The sequence below is a fragment of the Lepidochelys kempii genome, chromosome 8, assembly GCF_965140265.1.
Source record: "Lepidochelys kempii isolate rLepKem1 chromosome 8, rLepKem1.hap2, whole genome shotgun sequence".
NCBI lineage: Eukaryota > Metazoa > Chordata > Testudines > Cheloniidae > Lepidochelys > Lepidochelys kempii.
Window position 1 is genome coordinate 16727134 of NC_133263.1, and position 26193 is coordinate 16753326.

The 26193-nt window shown below is 37.8% G+C and overlaps 1 protein-coding gene across 2 annotated transcripts in view; it reads right to left on the minus strand.

Moving 5' to 3' along the window:
• Nucleotides 1–1362: 1362 nt before the first annotated feature.
• The window catches only part of NR3C1 (nuclear receptor subfamily 3 group C member 1), a 160611-nt gene continuing 135780 nt past the window's right edge, over nucleotides 1363–26193 (minus strand). For both annotated transcript variants that reach the window (XM_073355716.1, XM_073355717.1), the window contains exons 6-9: nucleotides 23642–23786; nucleotides 9641–9771; nucleotides 6373–6530; nucleotides 1363–5697 (exon numbers count right to left, since the gene is read on the minus strand). In XM_073355716.1, the coding sequence (XP_073211817.1) occupies nucleotides 5545–5697; nucleotides 6373–6530; nucleotides 9641–9771; nucleotides 23642–23786 (587 nt within the window). In that variant the 3' untranslated portion in view covers nucleotides 1363–5544. The remainder of the gene's footprint in view (nucleotides 5698–6372; nucleotides 6531–9640; nucleotides 9772–23641; nucleotides 23787–26193) is intronic.

Consider the following 26193-nt stretch of genomic DNA (forward strand, 5'->3'; position numbering starts at 1 on the left):
CTGTCTATAACCTTTGTTCCCCTGTGTTGGGATTGGAGTCATTATTACAGCGTTATTCTATCACTGCTATGGAAGAGAGGCAAATGAGCTGGCTATATTTAAAAACAAAACAAAACTGTGAGCAGTTTTATTTACTGCTGGCTTCAAAATACTTAATATTGCAGCTTTAAATCTTTAACTGTTACGGTGACATGCCAGGAAGTGAGTTTTATGGCAGCTCTTTGTTCTAGTGACTTAAGAGTAGTCTGAAGTGAAGAGAGTACTTTTATTATTCGTCAACAACCAGAGTAAAGATGTTTTTCAACAACACTAATCAGCAAGCATGTTTTCCAAAGTGAGCATTCCCAGCACACCGGCTAGTACTTCTCAGACCCCATAGCCCTTCTTTGTCCAGTATTTATAATGGCGCATAGCATAGCAGTCAAAACTTTCTCAACTGTAGCCCTAGACAGTGCAATTGCACTTTTTCTTTCGTCTTCTCTTGTGGCTGCAGATGTGTTAAAAGGGAGCAGAGCCAGACACTCAGCACAATGCAGAAACAATGTCACGTTTCATCTGAAAGGGCAGGATTTGATGAGAACTATCCTGGACAACCAAGCATGGGTAGATAGTGGTCAACACGTCTCATGGAGACTAGCAGCCAAGGGATAAACCGCAGTCTAGGACTTTACCCTGTAATCACAGTGCAGACTACATGTGAAAATGGTTTGGTCATTACTGTTATAATGGTATAATTACGGCAGACTTATCTCTTAAGTTGTTGCTGCTCCCTCTTTTATTACTGCTGTGCAAAGACAGACTATTCAAACTATGTTGGAACTATGCCTAAGCGGATTTATACTGTAAACAATGCTTTGTTGACGACATTTCTTCGCAGTGCTTTCTAGATGCATCTTAAATATGTAGAAAAGTAGTGTTCAAGTGGCTATTGTTTCGATTTTTCTCCTGGCATTATTAACTCTTTCAGCTTCCCACACTGCCCCAAAGCAAGGATCTTTTCTTTCCATCATTTACAACTTCAAATTCTTCAGAAAAATTGTAATAATAGCAGGCATGCTTTATTTCTAAATCAATTTGTTTTTCCTGGTATTGATTTTAATTCCAATGGTTTTCTTACTTTAATTTAGTTTTACTGAGGGGGCTGCTAAATCTGCACATTTCAGTGAATTCGAGTTTAGCCGTCAGACATCCGTGCACTCCATAACAACTACAGAAGAGGTTGGGGCTTTAGACCAGTAAGATGTTAATTCCTGTGTATGTGGGGAATGGAGAAGAATAACACAAACTGATTGATTTAACTGGCTTCAATAATCCTTTTATCAGGGTACACAACAAAAACTCTATCAAAGCATTTTGGAGCTATTTAATGAAAAAAGCAGAATTTTATTATGTGATTTCTGTCCATTATTTGGCATTGCTGTAAATGGTTCACATTTACTGCAACTTCTGTACAGATGTGTGGTTTTGTATTACCAGAACAGCAAATTTAAATGAAAAATAAATGTTCAACAGTTCCACACAAGATTTTACAGTCCAACATTTCACTGAGTAGGTGAAAACTACAGAATTGTTACTACAGAATTATTCAGCATGAATAAAAAACTACAACTTTTATTTTTAAACAGGAGTCACTGGTTTTAATTTTTACACTGTTTAAAATTACTGTGATAAAAAATAATGAAAAAAGCTTTTTAATATGCCATACACCAGTATAATATAGGATCTGTCCCCATTATATATCTTTTGTTTAATATACAAAATAGAATAATGACACACTGTTGAATCTATGCTGTTAAGCAATGAGTTTAGGGTTGGGGTATATTTTCATACACACAGCCTTTTATCAGAAGTAAAACCCTCCAAAAATGTTTTTTTTAAAAAAAAGCTGTTGTAAAGAGGCTCTATTCCTATCCTGAAAAATTGGTTCCTATGTGACATCAATGGTGCATCAATACCTGGCTTTGGACTTGACAAATGGTGGAGCTTGTAACCATTCAGCTAGTATAGACTACAATCCTTTTAAACATTGTCTTATTGGGTTGGCTCCTGCAGTCCTAATTCACACAAACAGTTCCACTGAAGTGTGGCTACGGGAAACAGGATTTGGGCTACTGCTGCTCACTGCTCCAGGCACTTTCTCCTCCTCCTCGCCCATTCTCAACACTTAATTTTTGTGAGACTACAGAGACTATTATTTAAGCTAGGTTGGCACTTAGTCCCATACTCTTCCTCTCTTACCAGTTGCAAAGTAGATTCTAAGCAGAATTTTGTTTTACAAAAACACTGTACAAGATTAAAGTTCCTCCTCTCTCCATCCCATGCCCTGGCTTATCCTATGTAAGGCCATTCCTTTCAGTTTCCATGTGCAATTATAACATACAGCATGTATCTCTAGGGCCGTCCAAATGTCCCTTTGTCAGATGTATGCATTATGTGATAAGGCACTGAAGAGACAGAAATCAGGATTCTCTCTGCTTTATCTAAATTGTAGGTTTTTCCCAGTGCTAAAAGACTAATCGTGCAGGGAACATGTAAAATTTCACTGCTTGCTAAATGATTACATATTTAAAACGGTGTGGGTTTAAGACTTTAACAGCACATACAGAATGAATTCTCTCTTCCGACATCACAGTTTCTTCTTTTCTTTGAATCCATAACTGAAGAATGAATATATGGGCACACAGATCAAAGGGGTTAGAGCCTCTTTCCTTTGAAGTACTTATTCTCACAAGGTAACACTATTTTGTTCACGTACATTTTGGTTACTTTTCTATTGGCAAACAAATAACAGCACATACCTTTGTCCACACACACTATGAAATTTCTTGAGAGCTCGAATTGAGGTATCGGGGACTAAAGTGAGAGATTAATGCATTGGAGTGTCTCAGATTAACTTTTAGACCATTCTCTGAAATAAGAACAGTTTTCAAGCTCATCCTTTTAATTAAAGAGCCCTTTTTTAGAGCAAACACTATGAATCTCCTAACTGTACCTCAAACAGCATAAATATTTTTATCCAGTTGGGATGCCAATGATAGTTAAAATACTTTTTGAGGTTTCATTTAACTGTTACAAAATGTACATATTCTTTAGAGATCATTCAGAGAGAACAGAATGATTTTTTAAAATTAAATTTGATATTTTACTCCAAAGTACTGAATACATCTTTTTAATAGGTATAGCATTCAAAAAAAGATGTAAGAAACGACAAAAATGCAGTTTCCTATGTCAATTGGAAACAAACTTTTGCTGATCAACACAAATGTATAAGTGTATTGTGAACAACCTATGCTCTATATTTACATATTGCTGGTACCTGTATGCATATTATTGCCAAATTTTTCAAACTGTTTTTGCTATCCCGCGTGAGGCTGTATATGACATTAACCCCATAAGTTCATACATCTTTTCAGTTTACATTTTTTGCAGTGGAGTCAAGTAAACCTACAAAGTCTGAAGATTTACTATTGGAATGTGAAGGGTAACCAAACATGGGCTCCAAGTTCCAAGCTGTGGTTCTATACAGTGATCTAATGAATGTAAATTTCAGCCCTAGGAACAACCCACTCAGCATGGGTTTCTTCCTTTAAAAAAAGTATCTAACACCTTTGCTGCCAGTATTAATACTTCCAGAAAAACCACACTTTGTATGGGTTACCATTCAGCATATTTGTGACCCCTACCAAAACTATAATCATGTGTCATGATAAAGCAATCTGTCATCTAAAAATCACTTATTATACACTATACAAGCTATTTAACAATCATTCAATAAATTGCTTTTTAAGCTGCAGTAGCCCTTTCCTTCTTTGCTTAGATTAGTGAATATACCAATTACATATATTTGAAACTACAACTAAATATAAAAATATATTAGAGATTTCATATTTTATCAATTAGATTTTTTCCCCATTTTCTATTACACAAATAATTGGGCCACTTTGAATAAAAATCTAATTTCAGGGTAGCTTAGTAAGTATTTAAATTATGCTTATACAGAAAGTTGTTAAGGTGCACACAGAAAGGGCTACTACAGCTTCTAAACTATTTAAAACATCATTATCAATGGTGACAAGTAGTTCACAATACATATGGTAATTTTATGGCACACTAGTAATTTGACATGAAGGGATGCAGCCTTACAAAGACAGAAGTCTGACATACAATTCTAAACTACAAAATCAGTAGCGGAACCTTCCTGCTCTCCGGGAAAAGAAGATGAACCAATCAGTGACAGATGAAAGTGTGAAAATGGGTGACTAACCACACTCAGGTCTGAGGTCTGTATACCCAGCAAGTTACAATGTGTCAGTACAGTTGGTCTGTTTTACGGTCTGCTTAAAGGTAAAGGTCTAATTGAAGAAAACCCTTCAAGAACCAGTACAATATTAAAAAAATACTCGTGCATCATTACAAGTCGGTCTCATAGGCCAATAACGGGTTTTCTACAAGAACTTGTAGGACGAGACATTTATGTGCCTGGAAAACGTGAACTTCTCCACGCACAACTATTTTTTTTAAGCTATGCGTATTTTTGTGAAAGTTTCCTGATGGGCAGTCAGGACTGATCTTGACATCGATGCAGCCCAAGACTACTGCACATATGGCTGTTGTATGGTATGCAAAAATCGGTTTAGCTTTTTGTATAAAATAACCCGCTCGTTCGCATCCAGTTAGGACTGGGCTAATTTTCTATGATCTGTATATGCAACACATTTTCACATATACCAAAAATGTGTGTTTCATTCATGTCTACTTGGGTTAGATTTGAGCATACTCTCCCCTCCACCCTAAAAAAACCCAAAAACAACAACAAAAAAACCAAGCCAAATTTTTATGGTCATCTTGACAATTAAAGCAATCAGGTTAGAAAAGCCAACCCATTTTCACATGAATATGCTCAAGGATTAATGGCTAGAGGTCATTTAGGAAAGCTACAAGCTGCCCCACCTTAAAAAATAGTTGTACAATAGGCATCTTGAAGTATTACAAAAAATTATGTAAGAAAAAATGAGCAAGCCTAGTTCACGGTATATAAAGTTAAAGGAAATTGCTAAAACCAGACAGTAATAGCTATAAAAGGCACAACTTCCCTTTTCTGATATACACTTGTAAACTTTCTTCAGGTTACATGCATAAATCAAAATGCTATCTTAACTATACAAAAAACCCAAACCATTTGACTGGAAAACAAACCACCAGAAAATGGTACCCAGCCAACTGCAGCAATTACTAGCAGGATGCTCGTATATCAGCCTCGGATCTTGACACCAGTAGTTTTGGTGCATCCACTGGGGGGGTGGAATCCAATTCCTAGCACGTAAGGGTTAATTACCTTTCCTTTCCTCTCCCTCCTCATTCTAATCATCCAATGTGAGCAATCTGCTGCTTCTGTAGCTTAAGTCTTGGCCCTCTGTAAACCACATGTAGTGCATAATTACAAAAGAAACACCGTTGCAAGACAAAATTAACAAGTCTGATAGTTTGTACAAAAAAAGCTATAGTTTGACTTTTTCTTAAGGCAATCTTTTCGTATTAAGGCAGTCACTTTTGATGAAATAAGAGTTTCTTGATATTTCCATTTGAATATTTTGGTATCTGATTGCTGATGATTTCTGCCAACATCTCTGGGAACTCAATACTCATGGATTTATCCAAAAATGTCTGGAAGCAAAAGCTTAGAAGATTTTCAACCACCTACAATTGATAAAGAGAAGATTTAGTCTCAGGCTAATGCACAGAGGAAAAAACACTGCTTTGGTACTGTACTTCTTCACTGTTATTCATATTTTGCTGTAATGGGGGGGTCTTATAAATACCACTCTAAAACACAACATATTTGAAAACTTAGCTAAAACATTCATATCTAAAGGCTGTAATGTTATATTGACTACTGTGTCATTTTGTAATGACATACATAAAATGATAGGATAAAAACACTATAATAGATTTTAAAACATTTTTGTGTTATTCTATTTTAAAAGAGACACAATCAACTTTAAATCTAGTCAGTTTCAAAACACGAGTTAGAAGTAGTTTCATGTACTATACTACACTTGCCCCTGAGACTGTCTGCCAAAATTCTGTGAAGTGCACAAAGTAAATAAACTAAAAAACAACAACAAAATTCTCTAATAATTTTCTATTAATCTTCTTAGGTGTTGCATATAAAAAGACAAAAAAATACGCTTGATATTTTTAAGCTGACAGTGTCCCATTAACACCTATTTATTACAAAAACTTCAGGAGAACAAAATATTTTATCTTAACCATTTTAAGTGGTCTGATAAGTTCAGGTTCTACGGGCACAGTACCTTTCCACAAACTTATCTATACAGAACATGTACAGTGCACATTTAAAAAAAAACTTACATCATGCATGGAGTCCAAAAGTTTAGTCAGTTGATAAAATCTCTGCCAGTTCTGGCTCGAGTTCCCCTCTCTCTTCACTATGGCTTTCCCCAACTCTTTGATGTACGTCATACGAATCTCATCAAACAGAGCCTGACTCTTCAGGCCCTCCTTGGGAACTGAAACATTGAAATTAACTTTTGAGATGTTACAGATCTCAGCTGGTTCTACTATACATGTGGTTATAAAAGTGCTCTTTTCACACTAATTCCACTTACATTTTAATATGTTCCTGGGCCTAAGCAGGACTTGTCCTGCAATTGCACTTCCCAACATCTCTGGGCCATTTGAGGTACAAATCTGGGCACCTAAACTGAGGATAGGGAGCCTCTCTCTTCTGTGCTCTGAAAGCTTCTTCCCCTGGTGGGCTCAGACAGCCTGGATGAGGCAGCTGCTCGATTAGAATGCAGAGGAGATAAGAACTGGAAAGGGGTGGGGTGGGGGTGGGGGTGGAGAGTAGATTAGGAAGAAAGCCTGGGAGAGAATTAAGGAGCTGGTGGAGGGAAGACTGGGGCAGACAGGGCAACGAGACTGGAAATGGAAAGGAAGGAAGGAAGGGGCAGACAAGACTGTACAAGGAATGGTAGATGTGAAAGGGGGCATAGGAGCCAGTATGGGGAGTTTGGGACTGGTATCCAGTGAAGTGTGGGAAAGGCAGTGGAGGTAGGAGAGGAGACAGATCAGACAGGGAGGTGTTTGTGACAGGAGAACTGGGACTGGCTGGGCAGAGCCTGGGACAAGGAGAACAATCATCTTTGAAACATTTTTACAAAGTATCTCATTCCCCTCTAGTGATGGTCCACACAGAGGATGACAACCTACTACTGCTATCAGTTATTCCATAAGTTCATGGGACAGATATCTGCATGGTGAATTTAAATGTCCCAACCTGCTGATGACCCATGTATGTGTCAATATGATGCCATATGATGGAATACAGTTTTTCCAGTTTGTTTTTCAAAAACCTAAGAAATTTTATATGCCCTCCCCCCGCCCCAAACCCTCCTCCACTGGTAAAGGAGATTTATGAAGACTACAAAGTCAAGCACTCAAAAGTTAGGAAATGCTAGAGTTAAGGTTGTCTGTGGAAGCTTAATTTTGCCTTCTTGCAGAAACGCATCATGATACTATCTTTAATTATATGAACACACACTATTTTTTCCACACAAACATTCCCTCATTCAGTGCACAGTCTGGATCCCCTCCATGGATGAATGAGGGACGTGTAGTGAAGAAAATGGTTGCCTGTATGACCCCTGCCTCATGCGTTTACAGAAGTTGGAAGATGTAAAATGAATGAGACAGGAACTGCAGGAAGAGAAAGGATGGTCTCACAGTCAAGGTAGCTGAATGCTGCCCTGGATTCTATCCCTACTTCTGTCACAGAATCCCAGTGTGATGCTAGGCAAGCCACTTAAACCAGTCTCTTCACAGGTGGTCACTAACTGGTGATCATTTCTGGGTACCTGACTAGAAACCCTGTGGTCTGATTTACAGAAGTGCTTATCATTTGCAATTGAAGTCAATGGGAGCTGTGCCTTGAACATACAAAGTGCTATGTAACAAGCTCTAAACATCAGGTTGTAGGTGTCTCAAAGTGGATACTTTTGACCTTAATCCTCTCTGTACGACATCTGTAAATTGGGGCTAATGCGCCCCTCATCTCACAGGTGTTCTGCGAAAATAAATTAATTACTGTTTGTGAAACACTGAGATACTGTAGTCATGAGTGCAAGAGAAAAGCCCAGAAAGTTAATAATTCTGTCTTCAGAGCAGGGTTTAAATAGTGTAGAGCAAATAAGACATAGGGCCACACATAGAACAGAGAGAACAACAAAACATTGAAATAGTGGCACATTAAGTGAGTTCTGTACCATTCTGTGCACTGAATGAGGTAAGAGTCCTGAAGGAAAACGAAAGACTATCATAATGCATAAGCACAAGGGAGCCAAATTATGGTTGCACAGTGCACTTTAATACTGTCATCTCCTAGCTTCTGAGGACTTGACTTTGCAACCTTACTATTCTTTTAACAGTTTTTTGTGTTTTATTATACAGAGGGACCACGTAGTTATATGTCCTACTATTCAAAACATATTATAGTAGCATCCATGAACCCCAAAAAGATGAGCCCCATTCTATAAGGTGCTGCACAGCCACATATGAAGGCATCATATCTGTCCCTTACACACGAGCATACAAATCTGTAGTCAAACTCCTAAAGTTCATGAAATGTGGATAACTTACCATCAATGTCATATGTAAGTAAAACAAAAAACATGAGCCCAAATTATCCCCAAGCACAAATTCACATGCAGCAAGGGAGATCTTTGTCTCAGTTTGAACCACTGTTGCTTTGTGGGTTATTGTACATGGGATAAGTGAAAGTACTGTTGCCTTCTCCCAATCTTGAATGATGATTCTGATTTGAAAAAGTTTTCTCAGAGGCCAAAAATTCTCAAGCAAAAGTTCTTTTGACAATGTTACCCTAAGTCTCAGTTTGAGAAGTGAAAAATCAATGAGACTTGGGTGCTTTTGAAAATTTACCTTTGGCCTGGGGTTTGAAGCAGATTCTTTATTTTGTATAGAATAGCAGCAAATGCATCATCTATAGAATGGTGTCTAGAGAATTAAGAAATGACTTGGTGTAACACCCCCCAAAATTTGTGTTGTATATCCAAAAAATTCGAGGAGTTTAAAGAGAGCTGTCAGATGGCTGTCTCATAACTTCAGTTTCAAAGGCCCCTTTGAATACATGTAGAAGTGTGGAGCTGAGACATTATGAATGCTTCCTTTCAAAAGAACCTTTGTCCCAGTTTTTGGGTTCGGAAGGCAAACGCTGCACTAGGGTCCTCTGTCAGGACACTGAGGGAAACTACTCATGGAATAGCTTGGAATTTTGCACACTGAAGATTCTTACTTTGTGATCTTGAAACAAACTTGCATGGATGTACAATAGTTTGAACATATAGGCTGCAATATCTTACCACTGAATAGTTCAATTTAATAATATATCCAGTTACAATAATCAGAAGTACAGTTTCCTTCAATAGCATGATGCAGTCATGTTGGAAGAGTAGCATTTTTGCACAGTGCTCAGTAAGAAACTCAAACTTTGAGCTTTAACTCTGTGTGAGATGTCTGCCATACCATCAACCTAATACACACATACAATCTCATGATCTTGCAAGATTCATTCTTCACACAGATTTTGTAACTGGCCACTTACTTGTAGAGAGAAGCAGCAAGGTTTTCATGCAGAGATATTCTTCATATGACACTTGAAGCCGTGATAGCTCATTGGCAACCATAAGCATATGTTTGCATTGGTCATACATACAGGGCAAATTCATTCTCTGCCTGAAAAATAACAGCATAAAAATCAATTAAGTAAAATCCTACGGGTGTAAAAAAAAAAAATCCTATTGTATGCACTGAAGTTTCAACAGAAGAATCTTCACTTTCAACAACTGGTGAATTCATTTGTGACTATTGTTCTGCTAACTGGATCTAGAGAATGGCCTGAAAGTGAAGGGGGAATAAAGTATTAAAATCCCACTTTGTATGCTGATAGACAAACCCAGTTTCACAACAGAAGCTTATTTAAGCCAGGCCATGCATTCAGTAACCTAGCAGTCCTATTGGTTGCCAAAAGACAACTTTTGAGATTTCACCACCATCTTGAGGTGACAAACAGATTTTCAGATTGAGTAGCTTTGCGACAGGTTTCTCTTCCCAAAACCGGCAGTCCTACAGATTTAACAGTGTGATCCACTGGCTACAGTGAAATGAAATGAAATGACACACTAAGCTGGGATTTTCAAATGGGTCCAAGGGAGTGAGGTGTCCATATCCCACTGAATTTAATTGGGCACCTTGCTCCTTTAGGCTCCCAGGCCAAACTACCAATCTGTTCACCACTAATGACACCATTACATCTTTTTAGAACAACTTCCCCAGTTATAGCTTAGCCTTCAAAGCTACTTTATTACTAGTCTTGCATCCTGTGATGTTCTCAAAGAGGTCCCAAATCTAGCAGATAAATTTTAATACACATAATCAGGTTTCTAAACATGGTTTAGAAAGTGAAGATGAAAAGCACCAGGCTAGAATCAGTTTGGCTGACACACTATGTTTATGCATTGTGATAGACCCAGGCCAGTTGGGTACAACAGAGTAGCAGAAGGCAGACATACTGGCCACTGGATTAGCAGTTTTCTGTTCCCTGACTGACCAGAACAGGGGCTGCTCCAGGCTAATGAGAACACCTGACTCCAATTAACCTGCAAGGAGTCAGGTGAGGCCATTAAGTTAATGTGAACACCTGACTCTAATTAAGGCCCTTCTGATACTATAAAAGGGCGCACTCCAGTCAGGCTGAGGAGAGCTAGGGGAGAGAAAGTGTGGCTGAAAGGCTGAGTAATGAAGATATCCTCAAGCCATCAGTAAGGGAGCCCTAAGGTAAGGGTGAAGAAGAGAGAAGCAGGAGAACTGTGGGAAAGTGCCTCAGGGAAATGTAGCAACTCTGGCAGTGAAAGGTCGGCTGCCAACAGCTGCTACCATTAGGCTCCTTGGGCCGGAACCCAGAGTAGAGGGTGGGCCCGGGTTCGCCCCCAACCCGCCACTACAGAAACACCTCCTGGAGGGGAAGATAGGCCCCTGTCAGGACAGGAGGCTAAAATGTTCTGGAATAAGCCCCTAGGGACAACAGAGACTGTGGGAGTTCTCTCACCAACCTCCTTGCTGGCTTTTGATGAAAAGGGCTCCATAGACTGTAACCCTGGCCCTAGAGAGAGAAGGGCTATGTGGAGAGTTGCAGTGAGCCTCTGAGGCTAGCATAAACACCTGGAAGCGAGGGACCCACGGGGACAAGGTCGGAGCTCTGTCGCAGCATTTATCTTCTCACTCATTCTCCATGTCTAATGCAGTCGTTCCCAAACTTGTTCCGTCGCTTGTGCGGGGAAAGCCCATGGCGGGCCGGACTGGTTTGTTTACCTGCCGCGTCCGTAGGTTCGGCCGATCGCGGCTCCCAGCGGCTGCAGTTCGCTGCTCTAGGCTAATGGGAGCTGCTGGAAGTGGCGTGGGCCGAGGGACGTACTGGCCGCCGCTTCCAGCAGCTCCCGTTAGTCTGGAACAGCGAACTGCGGCCGCTGGGAGCCGCGATCGGCCGAACCTGGGAATGCGACAGGTAAACAAACCGGCCCGGCCCGCCAGGGGCTTTTCCCGCACAAGTGGTGGAACAAGTCTGGGAACCGCTGGTCTAATGAAATCTGCGTCAGGATGGGAAATCTCCTTCTTAACCATCCTGTTTAGTTTTCCACCTAGCAATTACAATTAATTGCTGTGAATATGGCTCTCACAGGATTACAACTTCAGGAGGGGAACAAGAACCAAGACCACATCAACTCTGAAAGTGGTGGGAAGGAGAGGAATAGAGGCTGCATTCACGCAAATTGTTGGTGGGGGGAAAAAAAAAGGTAGCAGAAGATAAACAGAAAAATGATAGTACACAAGGTGAATTGTTTCAAATACAGTGATTTTCTAATTTTTCAATGAGGTGTTAGCATGCTTTTTTTTAAAATATTAAATGTAGTCTCCCTTAACACAGATCTTACTCTATTACTTTTCAATTTATAATCCAAGAGCTTCAATATAACCTTACTCCTGAGGGAATTCTGCGCCACTGCGCAAGTGCAGAATTAATGTCCTCCCCACAGATTCTCCCCCTGCAGAATAACTGATTCTGACAGGGAGGCAAAGGAAAGCCGTGAGAGGTGTCACACCGCAATTACCCTTTTTGCCCACCAGAGGCTGATGTGGCACCAGAAGAGAGGGCAGCTGGCTGGCTCTTGGCCCAGAGCAGCCAGCCGCAGAGAGGGCCAGGTGAAGAGGCATGGCATGTGAGGGGGGAGACAGACTGGGGTTCAAAAGAGCTAGTAGGGGGGACAGACTGGGGTGGGGGTACAGAAGCTAGTCGGGTGACATCGAGCCAGGGGTTGAATGGAGTAGGGGTGCAGGGACCCATGGAGACATGGACAGCTATGCCTGGCTGAGTGGAGGTACAGACCCACATGGGGACTGGGGCATTTGTGCCTGGATGAATGGGAGAGGCTAAGGGTCAGCCAGGGTCTGCATGGGGGAGGCTCCCCATCTCCCTAACAATCCTCCGTCAAAAACCTGTTGTTGGGTATGGGTAGGAGACACACACAACTCTCCAGGTCCACTCCCAGGCTCCTTCCCAGCAATTATGTCCCTCTCCCTCTGTTACCCCTGTCTTCCCCAAGCTTTTGCACTGCTTCTGAGGGGTGCAGGAAATATGTTTCTGCATTACAGTTTAAATGAATTACTACTCGAAGTTCTGTAGTAATATGCCTAGTAAGGAATCTATTTTGCTGTCTGCATTGTAACAGACATACTTGCTGACAGGTATTTTGAAATAAATTACCAAAATAATTGAAACTGGAGTGATTTATATGGTGTTATTTTGACAAATAAAATATGCAGAATTTTGCAAATTTTAAAATAGTGTGTGCAGAATTCCCCCAGGAGTAAAACTAGGTCTTGTGTATGAAATTTTCCCAATTTTTTTCAAAGCTAGGATAATTTTTCAGGTCTCCTTCCACTACCCCATGCAAGAGAAATATACAATATACACTCACAAAAATGTTCAGCCCAGGAAATACCATTAAAAAAAAAAAAACTAATTGAAAACAAGAAGACATGCTTCTTCCACAAGGACACAATAAAAAATACAGAAAGAATATGAACTGAGATGGGCAGTTTAAGAAATTGGTGACTGCACAGCAAGAAACATGGACCCTTTAAAGACTATTATAAACAAATCTGAATAAAATTCTGGAAAACCCTGTTTACAAATGCATGTTGCAGTACCACTTTTTGAACTGTATTAAAACTATTATTTGTGGCATTTTCCTATATCATCTCTAGAAACTAAAGCTTAATGCCAGAGTTTAACAATCAAGCAGCAGCTGAAAGAAGTAATCTTACAAGGCAACAGGTCATATGGGGCTGTGAATAAACATTAAGAGATCTACCTTTTCTCTGGGATCTTGACATAAATCTACACTAAGTCTGCTAATTTTCTGCTGTCTCCTTTAGGTATCAAAGAGTAATTTAAGTGTTTTAAACTGAGTAATTGTAACACATTTTGTGAGAAGGCTCAGCAATTTTCCTTTTGTAAAATATTACCATTTCTGGGCAGAAGGTTAAAATAAATATTATGAAACAGGCCAGTCTATTTATTTGTATCTAGTATAAATACACCCATCAGTAAATATCTGGGTGCCTGTACAAAGCCAAACACAAATGTTATTACCAAAGCTACATAAAATGCACTCGCTACCAAAAAAACAGAGTATAAACACACCCTACGTCCCTTCAGGCAAGGCTAAGTAAACAGATGAGCTTTGCACTGTGTCCTGAAGGGCAACAGACAGGCTGTGTCAGAACAACGGGAAAGCTAATTCAGTGGTGGGTTCTCAATGCTAGAAAGCAGTCTGGGAGCAGGTCCCAGACATTCCACTCTGAGATCTCCTGGCAGGAGAGCATCAGATGATCTCAGCTGCCACAGTGGTGCACAGGGAGGAAGAAAAGGGACAAAAGGATTATGTACAAATGATGGAGCAGGGAACCAACCAAGAGTCAGGGCTCCTGGGTTTTTTTCCAGTGCTATCCCTTACATATGGCCACACAGCAGGAAAGTAAGAAACAGCAAAATGAATCTGTAGGGTGACCAGATAGCAACTGTGAAAAAACAGGACATGGGGTTGGGATAATAGGCGCCTATATAAGAAAAAGTCCCCCAAAATGGGACTGTCCCTTTAAAAACGGGACATCTGGTCACCCTATGAATTTGTTTATCCACATATAAAATGGGTATAATACTTAATGACGGTACCTAAGGTGGCCTAGTATTTGGATAGTGCATGAAAAGCAACACATACTCAAGGTGCAGAGGATTTATTATTAGGTAGGACACAATAAATGCAGAGGTCTGAGTGGGCGTATACAGACATACCACTGGTTTCAGAATAGCAATACAGTAATACAGGTGACTGGTAACTACAGAGTAGTTTCATTATACTATAATTGGAATGCAACAGTGATTTTCCTTTCCAGTATGTAATTACTGCCTGTTCTTATAAGTGGAGCATTAACTAGATGACTACATTACTTATTATTCCTCTAGTGGGGTTCTTGTTTTGATAGTGATTTTAAAACTGATAAGAGTTGGTCACTTTATTGTTTCTTATAAATCAATTATGTTTCATTCTCTTGATCAGCTACACTGCAAGGAAACAAACTGGTGAGTTATTTAACAATCAAGTACCTCCGTGTTTAGTCATCTGCCACTCTCATGCCATTGGTATAGTAAAGAAGTACACTATGTGTTTCAAACATAAAATAATGGGTGAGTCTCCAAAAGCAAGAACTGGATACTAATGCTTAGAACTGCTGAATTAGTGCTACTATCAGACATACACTGCCACTAGGAAATCCCAGCTCTCATTGCCTAAACTCTTACTCAAAGTGTGCTATCCTATATGCCTACTTTATTTTACAATGCCAGAAAAAAAACCCCAGCCATACAGCATCTGGATGTCACATCTCCCATGTATAGCAAAATTACATATGCTTTTATTAGAAAGATTACGCAGTTACTTAGACTATAATATTTTTATGTTTTAAAGACTGCCTTCTCTGAACTGATCTTAATAAAAATATATAGGATTTTGGAGTAAACTTTACACAGAATATACAGTGCTAGTTAAAATCTATATAATTTACAGTTAAAGGGCACATGAGGTTTGCGTGGGACACAAGAGGTAGTTAAAGGCATGTGATTTTCAACATTCAATACGAGTCACTCAGCTCTATTAAATCTATGAAAGAATAAAATCAGTAAACAAGGTGCTGACACTGAACAACAGGCTATTCTGATTCAACAGTCTGATGTACAAACAAATATTTTTTAAAGAAATTGTTCTGGGAAACAAGAAAACTTGCCTTTTAAAATTTTTTTTCAAAAAGCCAAAATACTTAGATTTATTTTCTTTCCACTTAAATTTTATAGGGTATATAACACTGGAGAAAATGAAACAGAGGAGCAGACCTCAGAGTTAAGAACAGAGAACTGATGAAGTGGTGAGCAGGCAAACAAGAATAGGAGTTTCAAAACATGATTTATAAAAACTTTTTTATAAGGCCATGCAGTCATTACATGCCGTACACTGCTTCATGGCCACAAATGCATGTGATTTGCTGTTGCTTAATATGTTTCACATACAATTGGGAGATCTTCTCCTGAAGACAATAGTTGAAGTATGCAGACGTGGGCTCTGATATAAAGCGAGTATTGCATGGTAATTTTGGCAGTAATGATACAGCACTATAAAATTTCACACTTTTATAGTCCCAAAATACTAAAACATGTTCTGGAGCTTCAGATATGGTGGGCTGCCAAGCTCCACCCCAGCTTTTAAAATGGGTCATATAAGCACATGCTATAATGGTGCATTTGTAAGCCAATACACACACACTTTGGATGTGTTCTTTTTTACATTTCAAGTTGTAACGTGATGTATTGGTTAAGCATAAAAATATTAATCCCCCAAAGAATATGGTTCCCACATGGGAAAAAAATTTAAAATTTGATTTTGTATACTCTTCCCAGTGTGGTTTTTTTTTGCTGGGGGGGGGGGGGGGAGGGTTAAAGAAAAGTTGAGTTCAATGGGCATTAGGAATCTAGATGCTTTTGAAAATCCCAGTAGGTGCCTAGATACTTTTAAAAATCTGCCCCTTAATTTCTCTGTGCCTCAGTACCCATATGTAAAATGTAGATAATACTCACAGGGTGTTGTGTGAATAAATACACTAAAGGAGCTCAGATATTATTGAGATGGGGGGGCAACATATGAGTAGCTGAGATATAAAGAACCGTTTTTCAAAACATTCTGCATAGTTTACACATATTTAAATCCCTTATTTTTGGAATAGCATTAGCAGATACTTTCTCTCCCTCAAGCACCATAGTATTGATGAACCTTTAAAACACAAATTGATTAGATAATAAGCACAAAAAATATAAAAATATAAAATGTACCAGTCTACATCTGTATAGCTAAAAAGCAGCTAAACAAATCGTGGTGTTTTTTCTTTATATTAGGTATTATTTTGCAATTTTTGATATGCCCTAAAATCACACACTTGATAATATGCTAGGAGTAATATCAAATACTGTTAAATTCTCTGAAGCCAGTTTATCTTAGTAACTTTTCCTGTGCTTTACTCTTGCAGCAAATTATGGTAAATTGACTTTATACAGGAAGTAGTTTAAGATCAGCTCTATCATGTTGCTGTACGGGGATGACACAGAAAGATGTGATCTGATGATGTCCTAATCAATAACTTCAAATTATTTAAATAGTGTGATTGTTAACAACTTGCACTGCCAATAAACATGCTACTTTTAAATGTTGTCTGAGTGCAAACTGAGAGGGAGAAAGTATGTTAATAATAGGGATTTCAGATTTCTCAGCTTAACTGCAGTAAAATACATTTAAAATTACTCTCATACCAGATATTTCTAGCTGAAAACTGCAACTGTGCAGATACCTTTAAAATATTATGAATTATTTTTATACTGTATTTTGCATAAAGACAGTCCCTCTGCCCTAGGGAACATGCATTTAAATAGGATCCCTCCTCTCCTCAGTCTCTGATTAAAAGTGTTGCAACAACTGTAAAATTCAAGAAATATGTACATGGATGAAGTACATGTAGTGTTTAGAGGTTGGAACTGTGAATCAAGAGCCAAAAAAAATTCCTCGCTCAGCAGCAGACTTCCTTTGTGACTTGGGTCACATGACTTATCCTCATTTTCCTGATGGGGAAGCAGGTAACTCAGAGGCTACCTCTTTCCTGCATCAGATGGATACCGTGAGGCTAAATTTGTTGTTTCTAAGGTAACTAGAAATCTTTGGGTGAAGGGCACTATTCATTAAAAACACATTTCATTACTTGCATAAGTGCTTCAAGATAATAATTTCACACCATATGCTGTACAAACTGTTGTTTGTTGTTGTAATGAGTCTAAAATCTATCACAAGAACTTTTTTGCCACAGTTTTGTATGATTGAACGGCTATAATCCATCCCATGTGGGTGAGTCCATACAGCCCCGCAAAGTCTTGCCAAATCTTCAGTTATGCAATACTCAGCTAAAAGAAAAGGACTATCTACTGAAATTAATCTCATCTAGTATGATATGGATCAAAGAAAGTGGCAGACAATTCTATTTCTATTAGAGAAAGTAACCAATGAATCAAAATTTGTCCGTGACTGAAATTAAACGTATCTGAGGCCAAAGACAGATGATTGTTTTTATTGTTGCCAGTGGGAAATGTTGTGCAATATAAAAGAATGGGAGTATGGAAATGCTGTGGGCTATTTACATGCCTTGAGATGGAAAGCTCAAGCAACTCCTATTTCCTAAACTTTTTTTTTCCTTGTTAGAATTCTGCAACATTGCCTGGGAAGTCAGAGTTCTGGTGCGGAATTCCAGTGCCTGTGTTGCTGCATTGAAATAGTCTACTCCTAATCTACTTTGCTTAGATAAGAGATAGTCGGATCAAATACTAGATACACGATCCTGTTACCACAGCTAATAATGATTAAGTGCCTGATTCACTGGGTACTGAACACCACCTCACAGGTGCTGAATGCCTTCAACTCTCAGAATCACACCCTAAAACAGCAGTATTCACAAAGAACAATTAATAAATTTCTCCCACTATACAGTATACTAAAAATTGCTAAGTCAATGCTACACAACTGAGAGTTTTGATAATACTAAACAGCACTTTTCATTTTCAAAGGATTAAATATTAGATAATTAATTTAAAATGTTTGGAAACGTTAAGACTTGGGTCTCCCAACAAATGAAACTTATCACTCAGCCTTGGACTGTGATTCTATTCTATTACATAGGTTAAGCACTGTTGAGTCTGGTTCATACTTGGATAAGAGACCTTCAAAACACCCCTAACTTCAACAGAAAGTGGTGTTAGTGATTCAATAGACAGTAGTCTTCCCTTTGAGTTAGTATTGAACCACAGCCCCAGCATGGTATTAAGGGATGCTATGCTTCAGTTGGTGTCATCTTTTGGGTCACAGGTAAAGAAGAGGCCGTGGCCACTTGTGTTTTTTTAAAAAGCTCAAGGCATTTTTTGCAGGTATAGGGACATTACGCCAATGTGCTTGCCAAAATCTCTAGTTTTGGTAATTATATTCTGCCTACAATGCCCGAAGTGATCCTTGTAGTCTCAGTTGAATATGATATTCTTCTTTTCCTGTCTTACAGCAGTTATGTATTGTTTTTGTGCACTATTCAATAGTTGCCATGCTTCATTCAGAAATGCCTACCATTTACTGACAAGTGACATGTGAGAAATTTCAGCCAGGAAGGTAATTTTGGCGAATATGTAACACTGAAAATAAGACGTTAGAAAGAAAGTGCCAATCTAATTTTACATACAATGCCACTATCCCCACGCTAATTTCATCTCTCAGTGTACGTGCATTACTCAAAATTAATGAAGTTGTATATTCAAACAATATTTCAAGATTGTAACTAAATTATGGAAATAAATTAGTTATATCTGAGAATTAACCATAGTTAATAATTTATCGCTCAGAATGTATGCTCCTGGGAGTCACACTGTCTTATCTGTAAAGCTTTATTCATATTTACAGCACTATATTAAACAGAAGCTTTCAGAGGTAAAGCATTTTGTGCACCAGTTTAGGAAATTAGATGGTGTTAATCCCATGAACAGTAGTATCAGAATAATCAACCACTTGAAGGTTGCAGCTATTCAACAAAGACATATTCAACATATTTTAATATATAAACAAAGTGAGAATGGCAAAATCCAAGGCTTTTACAACATAATTACTAAAAAGAACAATAAAAGGTTTACAAAGGGCAAGACAAATATTTACACCAAAAAATGAAATGGAATGTGCACATGAAAAGATATTTGAAACACAAATGGCCAATCATATAGAAAATAAAAGGTATTACTGGCTCCTGTCAGCAAACTAAGACAAGACTGGAGAGAAATGTTTTAACAATGTCATATTTTCTGCTTCTACAGTGCCTTCTCTCCAAGGATCTCAAAGTACTGCACTACATAAGTCTCAAAACACCCCAGTGAGGTGGATATCATACCCATTTTAAATATGGGGAAATTGAGGCACGGTTTAAGAAGCCACTTCTGCTCACAGGGACATCAAAAGCCACAGTGCTATAATGGTGCAGGATCTGGTCTTAAGTGTTTTGTTCAAGGCTATACAGCAAATGTATGGCACAATCTGGATGAGGATCCAGATTTTCTGACTCCCAGTACAGGGTGGCTTTAACCCTGTAAAGCAGCACAACCTCTTATGCAATGGACACAAAGTCCAATTGTAAAGCCAGAATTAGAAATCAAAACTTAGAAATTAGAGTAAATACAAATCAGCAAAACCACACTGACCTTCATAGCTTCACTGGCATTTTCAGCCATTTACAAAACATTGCCATTAAAATTGTGATAATGATAAAAAAAGCTTAGTGGCACTGTATTTTGAGTGCCCTGAATGTACCAATATTTCATAGTCTGCATGCCACAAAGGGGATGATGTTTGAGTTCATGAATAAAAGAGAAGCCAATTTCACATTTTTCATAGTAAACCTCACATTTACTTTAAGTCTGCGGGTGGTTAAACTGAATCTTGGACTGTTCTGGCCAGCAACCTCAAAGAATTTATTTACAGACTGCTTCAAACAATCAAGTGAGTCAAGAGACTTTTAATTAAAACGTCACAAAATATATTGTAACGAGTAAAAACCACAAGAAGACAAAACCAGTAAAGAAGCACAAAAGCAATAAAGAAGCTGAAGTGACTAATAAAAGGAAAGCTATAGCGCACATTTAAGTTATTTTCTTGTCCTGATAGACAAATATTTTTATGCTCAAAAGCAACCAACAAGCAGTCATACTGTAATCTATAAAAAGCAACAGTGCACACTGGAAACAGCAAGCTAGCAAATAAATTAGTGCCCCTGATCATTCATCCTCAGAGTCATTAGTTTAAACAGCTAAGATCAGATGTTTTTATTATATGATTGGCTCATCTTGACTTCACATTCATCCTGGGCATTATTTTAGCATAGTGATGTCACCTCTGAAATCCATGTGCATAAGGGCCTAATTTTCAAAAGTAATGAGCACCTGCAGCTCTTCTTGCCTTGAACTGAAGTTGGGGGTGCTCGCTACTTCCAAAAATCAGGCTCTAAAAGCTTATTGTTTTCTTGTTTGGGAATACAACAGAGAAAGTGACAATCAAATTAGGTGCTAATATGCTGCATTAGGAATTCTCTAATTTGTTTTCTCCCTGGCTAGTGAACAAAATACATATCCTGCCTCCAGTGCCTCCGGTTAATTTTGGACAGGTTTAGACAACATGATGGTAAGAATGCCTGAGACCTCTACTAGTATCATCAGAGCTGCCACAATGGAAGTTTACCTGAAATAACTATTGTAGAGTATTTTGACCATTTCTATTCCATAGAAGAAATAGGTTTTAAAAGTGAGCTAAAGGAGATGGTTCCAATGAGATCCATCTAAAGTAGAAAGAAGGCATAGAGCAGTGATCTATCAGCCTTGCAAGCAAGTTACAAATTGCCCTGTAACTTCTGAATATTTTGGCATTATGTTTACAAGCAATCAAATGGTGTCAGAAATACCACATATACATCAGTCATATATTGGTTTTAATCAACTCAAATGAATGGGCAGCACCACACAATTTCTTAAATCTGCCTCCCTGTTTCTGCTTTAGCTTTTCTATCAAACACAAACAACCTCCTCTTCCCCAGCCCCCAAGTTCACTAATCCAACGAGACTTAAATCCATATGAAAGGGTTAAAAAACTAAAAAAATGTAAATATTTAAAAATCTTACCTTCAGAAGAGTCCAACAATTCAGTAGAGCACCTACCCTCAGAATGTTTTATTTAAAACTAAATACAACAACACAGTTTGACATCGATGCACAAAATTGTGTTTCGTATAGAAAAAAGGCTCTACCCCTGTTATGTTACTTATCTAAAAAGAGAGGATGGGAGAATTAGTGTTTGAAGGTACACAGTGCTAATCAAACACTATTTATCATAGTTACTATTCATCTGTTTAGGGTGACCAGATTCCCGATTTTATAGGGATAGTAGCAATATTTGGGGCTTTTTTTAAATATGGGCTCTTATTACCCTCCAACCCTTGTCCCAATTTTTCACACTTGCTATCTCGTCACCCTACATCTGTTAGATACTTACATGGCATTCTCTCACCGTAATATCTGAGATATAACACCCCTTACTCAGGGGAAGATTAAGCTGATGTGGCAGAGGCAAGCAAGAACTTAATTAAATTATTTCGGGGCAGAAACCTTTAGTACTCAACTTATTAGGATAAAAGGGTTCACAAATGTAAAAGAGCAGAACGGATATCTGTCAGACCATTGTCATGCCTTCCTAATAGTTTCTGGCCCAGCCTTCAAACAGTATATTTTGGAAATTGTTTTGGTTTTGTGATTTAAATCCCTTTGTGCTTCTCTCTAGAACCATTAAGATGAAAATATTAATATACATAAGTATTTAAAATACATAAATATTATGTTAGATAAACTGATTTACTTGACTGACCAGCCTACCTTGAAGCCATGCTAATCTGTCGAGTAACTAATGTGTTTTATATCTTTTTTCCCCATTAACCTGCCCAACTATTTTCTTCTCCTTCTATGATTATGGACTTTCAGTGAATGGCTTGATTTTTTAACCCCTTTTAAAAAAATTAAAACAATGTGCCACACTTTGCAAGACAACTTATCTGTATTCAAACTAAACACTGAAAAAAAGCGAAAAGCAAGTATGTTTAGACACACCAAGAAGCTGAAGTCTTATTTGAGTTTGAGTGGTTCTACAGTGAACTAGAAAACTTGTAGGAACTGTTACAAAGAGAAAGTCTTTCGAAAACATGTACCCACAGAACAGATACCTTTGTTTTGAAATAAGGCTAGTGTGTATACCCAAATCTGATTTTAAAGCTACAAAAATTGTTCTGCATTTTATCATCAAAATATCAAAAACTAAAAAAGTTAGAACTAGGTTAGACGTAAAGCCTAATGTTATACTTATATAAGGTATGGGCCTGATTCTCTTCTAGACCAATGTTATATGCTAGTGTAACTCCACTGTCTTAACTGGATTTGCTCAAAATTTACAGTAAAGCAATCAGAAAAGTATAAGGCCCCATAAGTACAAGAGAAAAAAAGTCCTAATGCTCTAGCAAATTACTCAAAAAAAATTGCACAATAAGAACAACGAGTGTTTCCTGAAAATGGATAAAACTGGTTAGAAAAGAGCATTATCCTGGGCACAAGATTTGTCTATAAACTTTGACTTTCTGCAATCTGCAGTTTTACAGTAGATTCCTATTAGGGAGTTCAAAACAGAACAGCTGTGGAATTACAAACAGCAATCTACTTGTAGAATAAGGGTGACACAGAAGCATAATTAGTTAGCTACACAATTCTTTAAATTGTGTTTTGTAAAAATTTTTTTTATGGGTTCAAATTATGCAAACATTTTAACTATATACCAGCAGCTAGATCAACAGTACCATAAATGCCACCAACTGATTTAACTGATCAGTTCAGTGACAATGATAGTATTATTGTTTAGGAGTTTATTCCATTTGCCAGTCTTCTTTTTTTGACAAAGAATTTTAACAGAAATATCCTGTTAGCATCATTTTTTCCTGAACCTTTAGAACTAATTATTGTAATGAATGATGTAGCTGCATCAACAAAATAGAATCCATCCACCCATCAATCCTCCCCCCCACTCTAGACAGAAACACAAACTTTCAGCTAGTTCTAAAAGACCATTAGTTCATTTGACTTATTTAAAAGGAAACTAACATGTGCTAAAAGGAAACTGATTTTGCAGGCAAAATGTCAGTACAGTGATTCTTTGCACAACTTTGTTACCCAGTGACATACATTAGTAGGATTTACTCTCTATAAAAGATACTTATGGCAGAAAAATGTTTCAGGGAGTTTAATACAGCTCTGGCATATGGGGAAAATGACTCATACACTACTTACTCATTAATAATCAGATCTGGTGCAAAACACAGCAGGTTTCCATTTGACTGTTTATATGATCTCCATCCTAGAGCAAAAGCCATCAGGAACATCCATGAGTACTGCAGAAGGGTCATTTGGTCGTCCAAATGTAAATTTCGGAAACCTATAAAATACAAAATATAACAGTATAGGCAGTGAACAAGTAACGCTTAGGAAATGCTCCTTTTCAAATCTATCAAACAACTCATCAGTACAAATAAAAGTGTTATTAATACACAGCAGTATTTTAAAATGTGTTTCATATTATTTTCTTTAGTTGCAGTGGTGCATGGAGACTTGAAGACATCAAAATTGTGTGTTGAACTGCAATGAACAGATATAATCAAGTACTTCTGTATTTTATGTTGTTAGATGCTAAATAATCTGATCTAACTAAAAGTGCATCTGTATTCTGAGAAAGAACAGACTGCACTTGTGGTGGTAGGGAAGATGAAGACGTGAGATTAGAAAAACTAACAGTGCGTCTCTTACCTGCAAATTCTTGCTGTTGATCAAAGTAATATACAAAACTTCAGCATAATTTTAAAGTTACCAAGATTACATTCAGCTGCTTAGCATACGACTGTAATGTATCTTTTATTAGTCTACAAAATTTTTTGCCTATGCAGACTAAACAGTGCCCACCCACAGGACCCAGCTTAATGTGGTTATAGTCACAATCTCTTTGCCAGTCTTCGGACTTTGGAAGTCTTTAACATAACTAAATTCTTGAGCTGGTTTGAATTTGTGGCCTTCCGCAGTTTTAATTACACAGAATACAGAAATGTACTGAAAAGGATAAGTAGCAGAAAAGATAACATTTATACCTTAATTTTAAAAAATATTATATATTATTCCTGAGTACATATACACACTCCACCCCTAACCTCCAGGTGATTGTTTCCTCCTGGAAGAGTATGTGTCACTCGGAGATCGCTTGAAAACTACTACAGAAATCAGAAGAGAGTGTAATATTAAAAGTTCAGAAAATGTTATTTTTCCATGTAATTGGAAATGAAGGTGAATGAAAAATATCCTACAAGTGATTAATTAAGTTAATGTATTTCCTCATAACCAGACAAAACTGGTTCAAGTGTCTTGTGTAAATATTACAGTAACTTCAGACTGAAGTCCACTGGCTTTATTTTAAACTTTTATTCAACAGTAGTTTTACACAGTAGTCACAAATCACAGAATATGTACCATGTTACTCATTGTCACTAACTGCCTGTAACATTATAGCAACATACAGAATGAATAGGGCCAACAAAAATAATGAAGAAATGTGTTATATCTTAAAATTGCTCCCGAGCAGATTTAAAATGTAGACAGCTTTTAATCTACAGTGGTAGCTCATATCAAGCCCTGGCTGCTTTTAACAAGATTTTCTGCCACACCGAGTCCTTATTAAAATTTAGACTCAAGTTCACTTTATTTAATATCATCAGATACTTGACATCCCAAAAAGGTCACTTCAGTGCTATTTCCTTAAGATGTTTAAAATGATAATATCTGGTGAATTAATATGCCCAAATTATATAGCCTCTCAATCTGGTCTACTCCAAAATAAAGGCTGGCAGCTTTGAAGGTAGGAAACCCCCCCTCCATATTGCTACTTTTAAGACTTAGTAATACTGTTTAGAACTCATTTCAAAACTATTGGGTCAAACCTCGAGGTCCTTACTCAAACATTGCTCAGTCAAAACTCCTCTGAAGTAAAAACTTCAGGATACAGCTCATTTTATTTTCCATACATTTATTTCATCGTTCTTTATTGTTAACTAACGATACTAGGGCTAACAAAATGATCTTTGTTCCTTATCAGTTCCATCTGCTTGCATTGGTTATTTCCCACCTGAGACACTAGTCCTCTGGACATCATAAACATTTCCACAGCAACTAACTGTGATATCCCAAATGGAGGACTACTATGATTTCTGCAGGGGTGCCAGAAATCAAAGTAAGTAAACACAGTAAAATGAAAGACTGTTGTGAAGAAAAGCTTTAGTGATAGATTGATCAAGAAAAGGAAGACAAAAAGTCCTGTTATGATCAGAACAGTTACCAGTAATAATATTATTATTATTAAATTAATAGAGTGGCCTTTCAAGGAGTATCATCTTCTGTAAGACTAAGAGCTTGTCTACCTGGGGAAATTAACTTGAATAGTTCCTCATGTGGACACACTAATTCAGAATAAAAAGTGTGCTTCCAAAGCAAAGTGTTTATCCTGGAATAAAGTCACTTTTATCCCAGACTAGATAGCATCCACCCAACAGTTTTGTTATGCTAACTTCACACCTTTACTTTATTCAAATTATTTTCCCAGCGTAGACAAGCCAGAAAGGACGCTTCAATCTCCCTATTCCAGCATAAATGTTTGAATCTAGTCTTTCCTTGTAACTCCAAATAGGTTTATTTTCAAAAAAAGGTGAGACCATCATGTAAAATTAGAGGGCAAGTTACGTTACATCTTTACTTATGTGTACATTGTATGTCACCCTTTAGATTTATTTATGGAAACAGGTGGC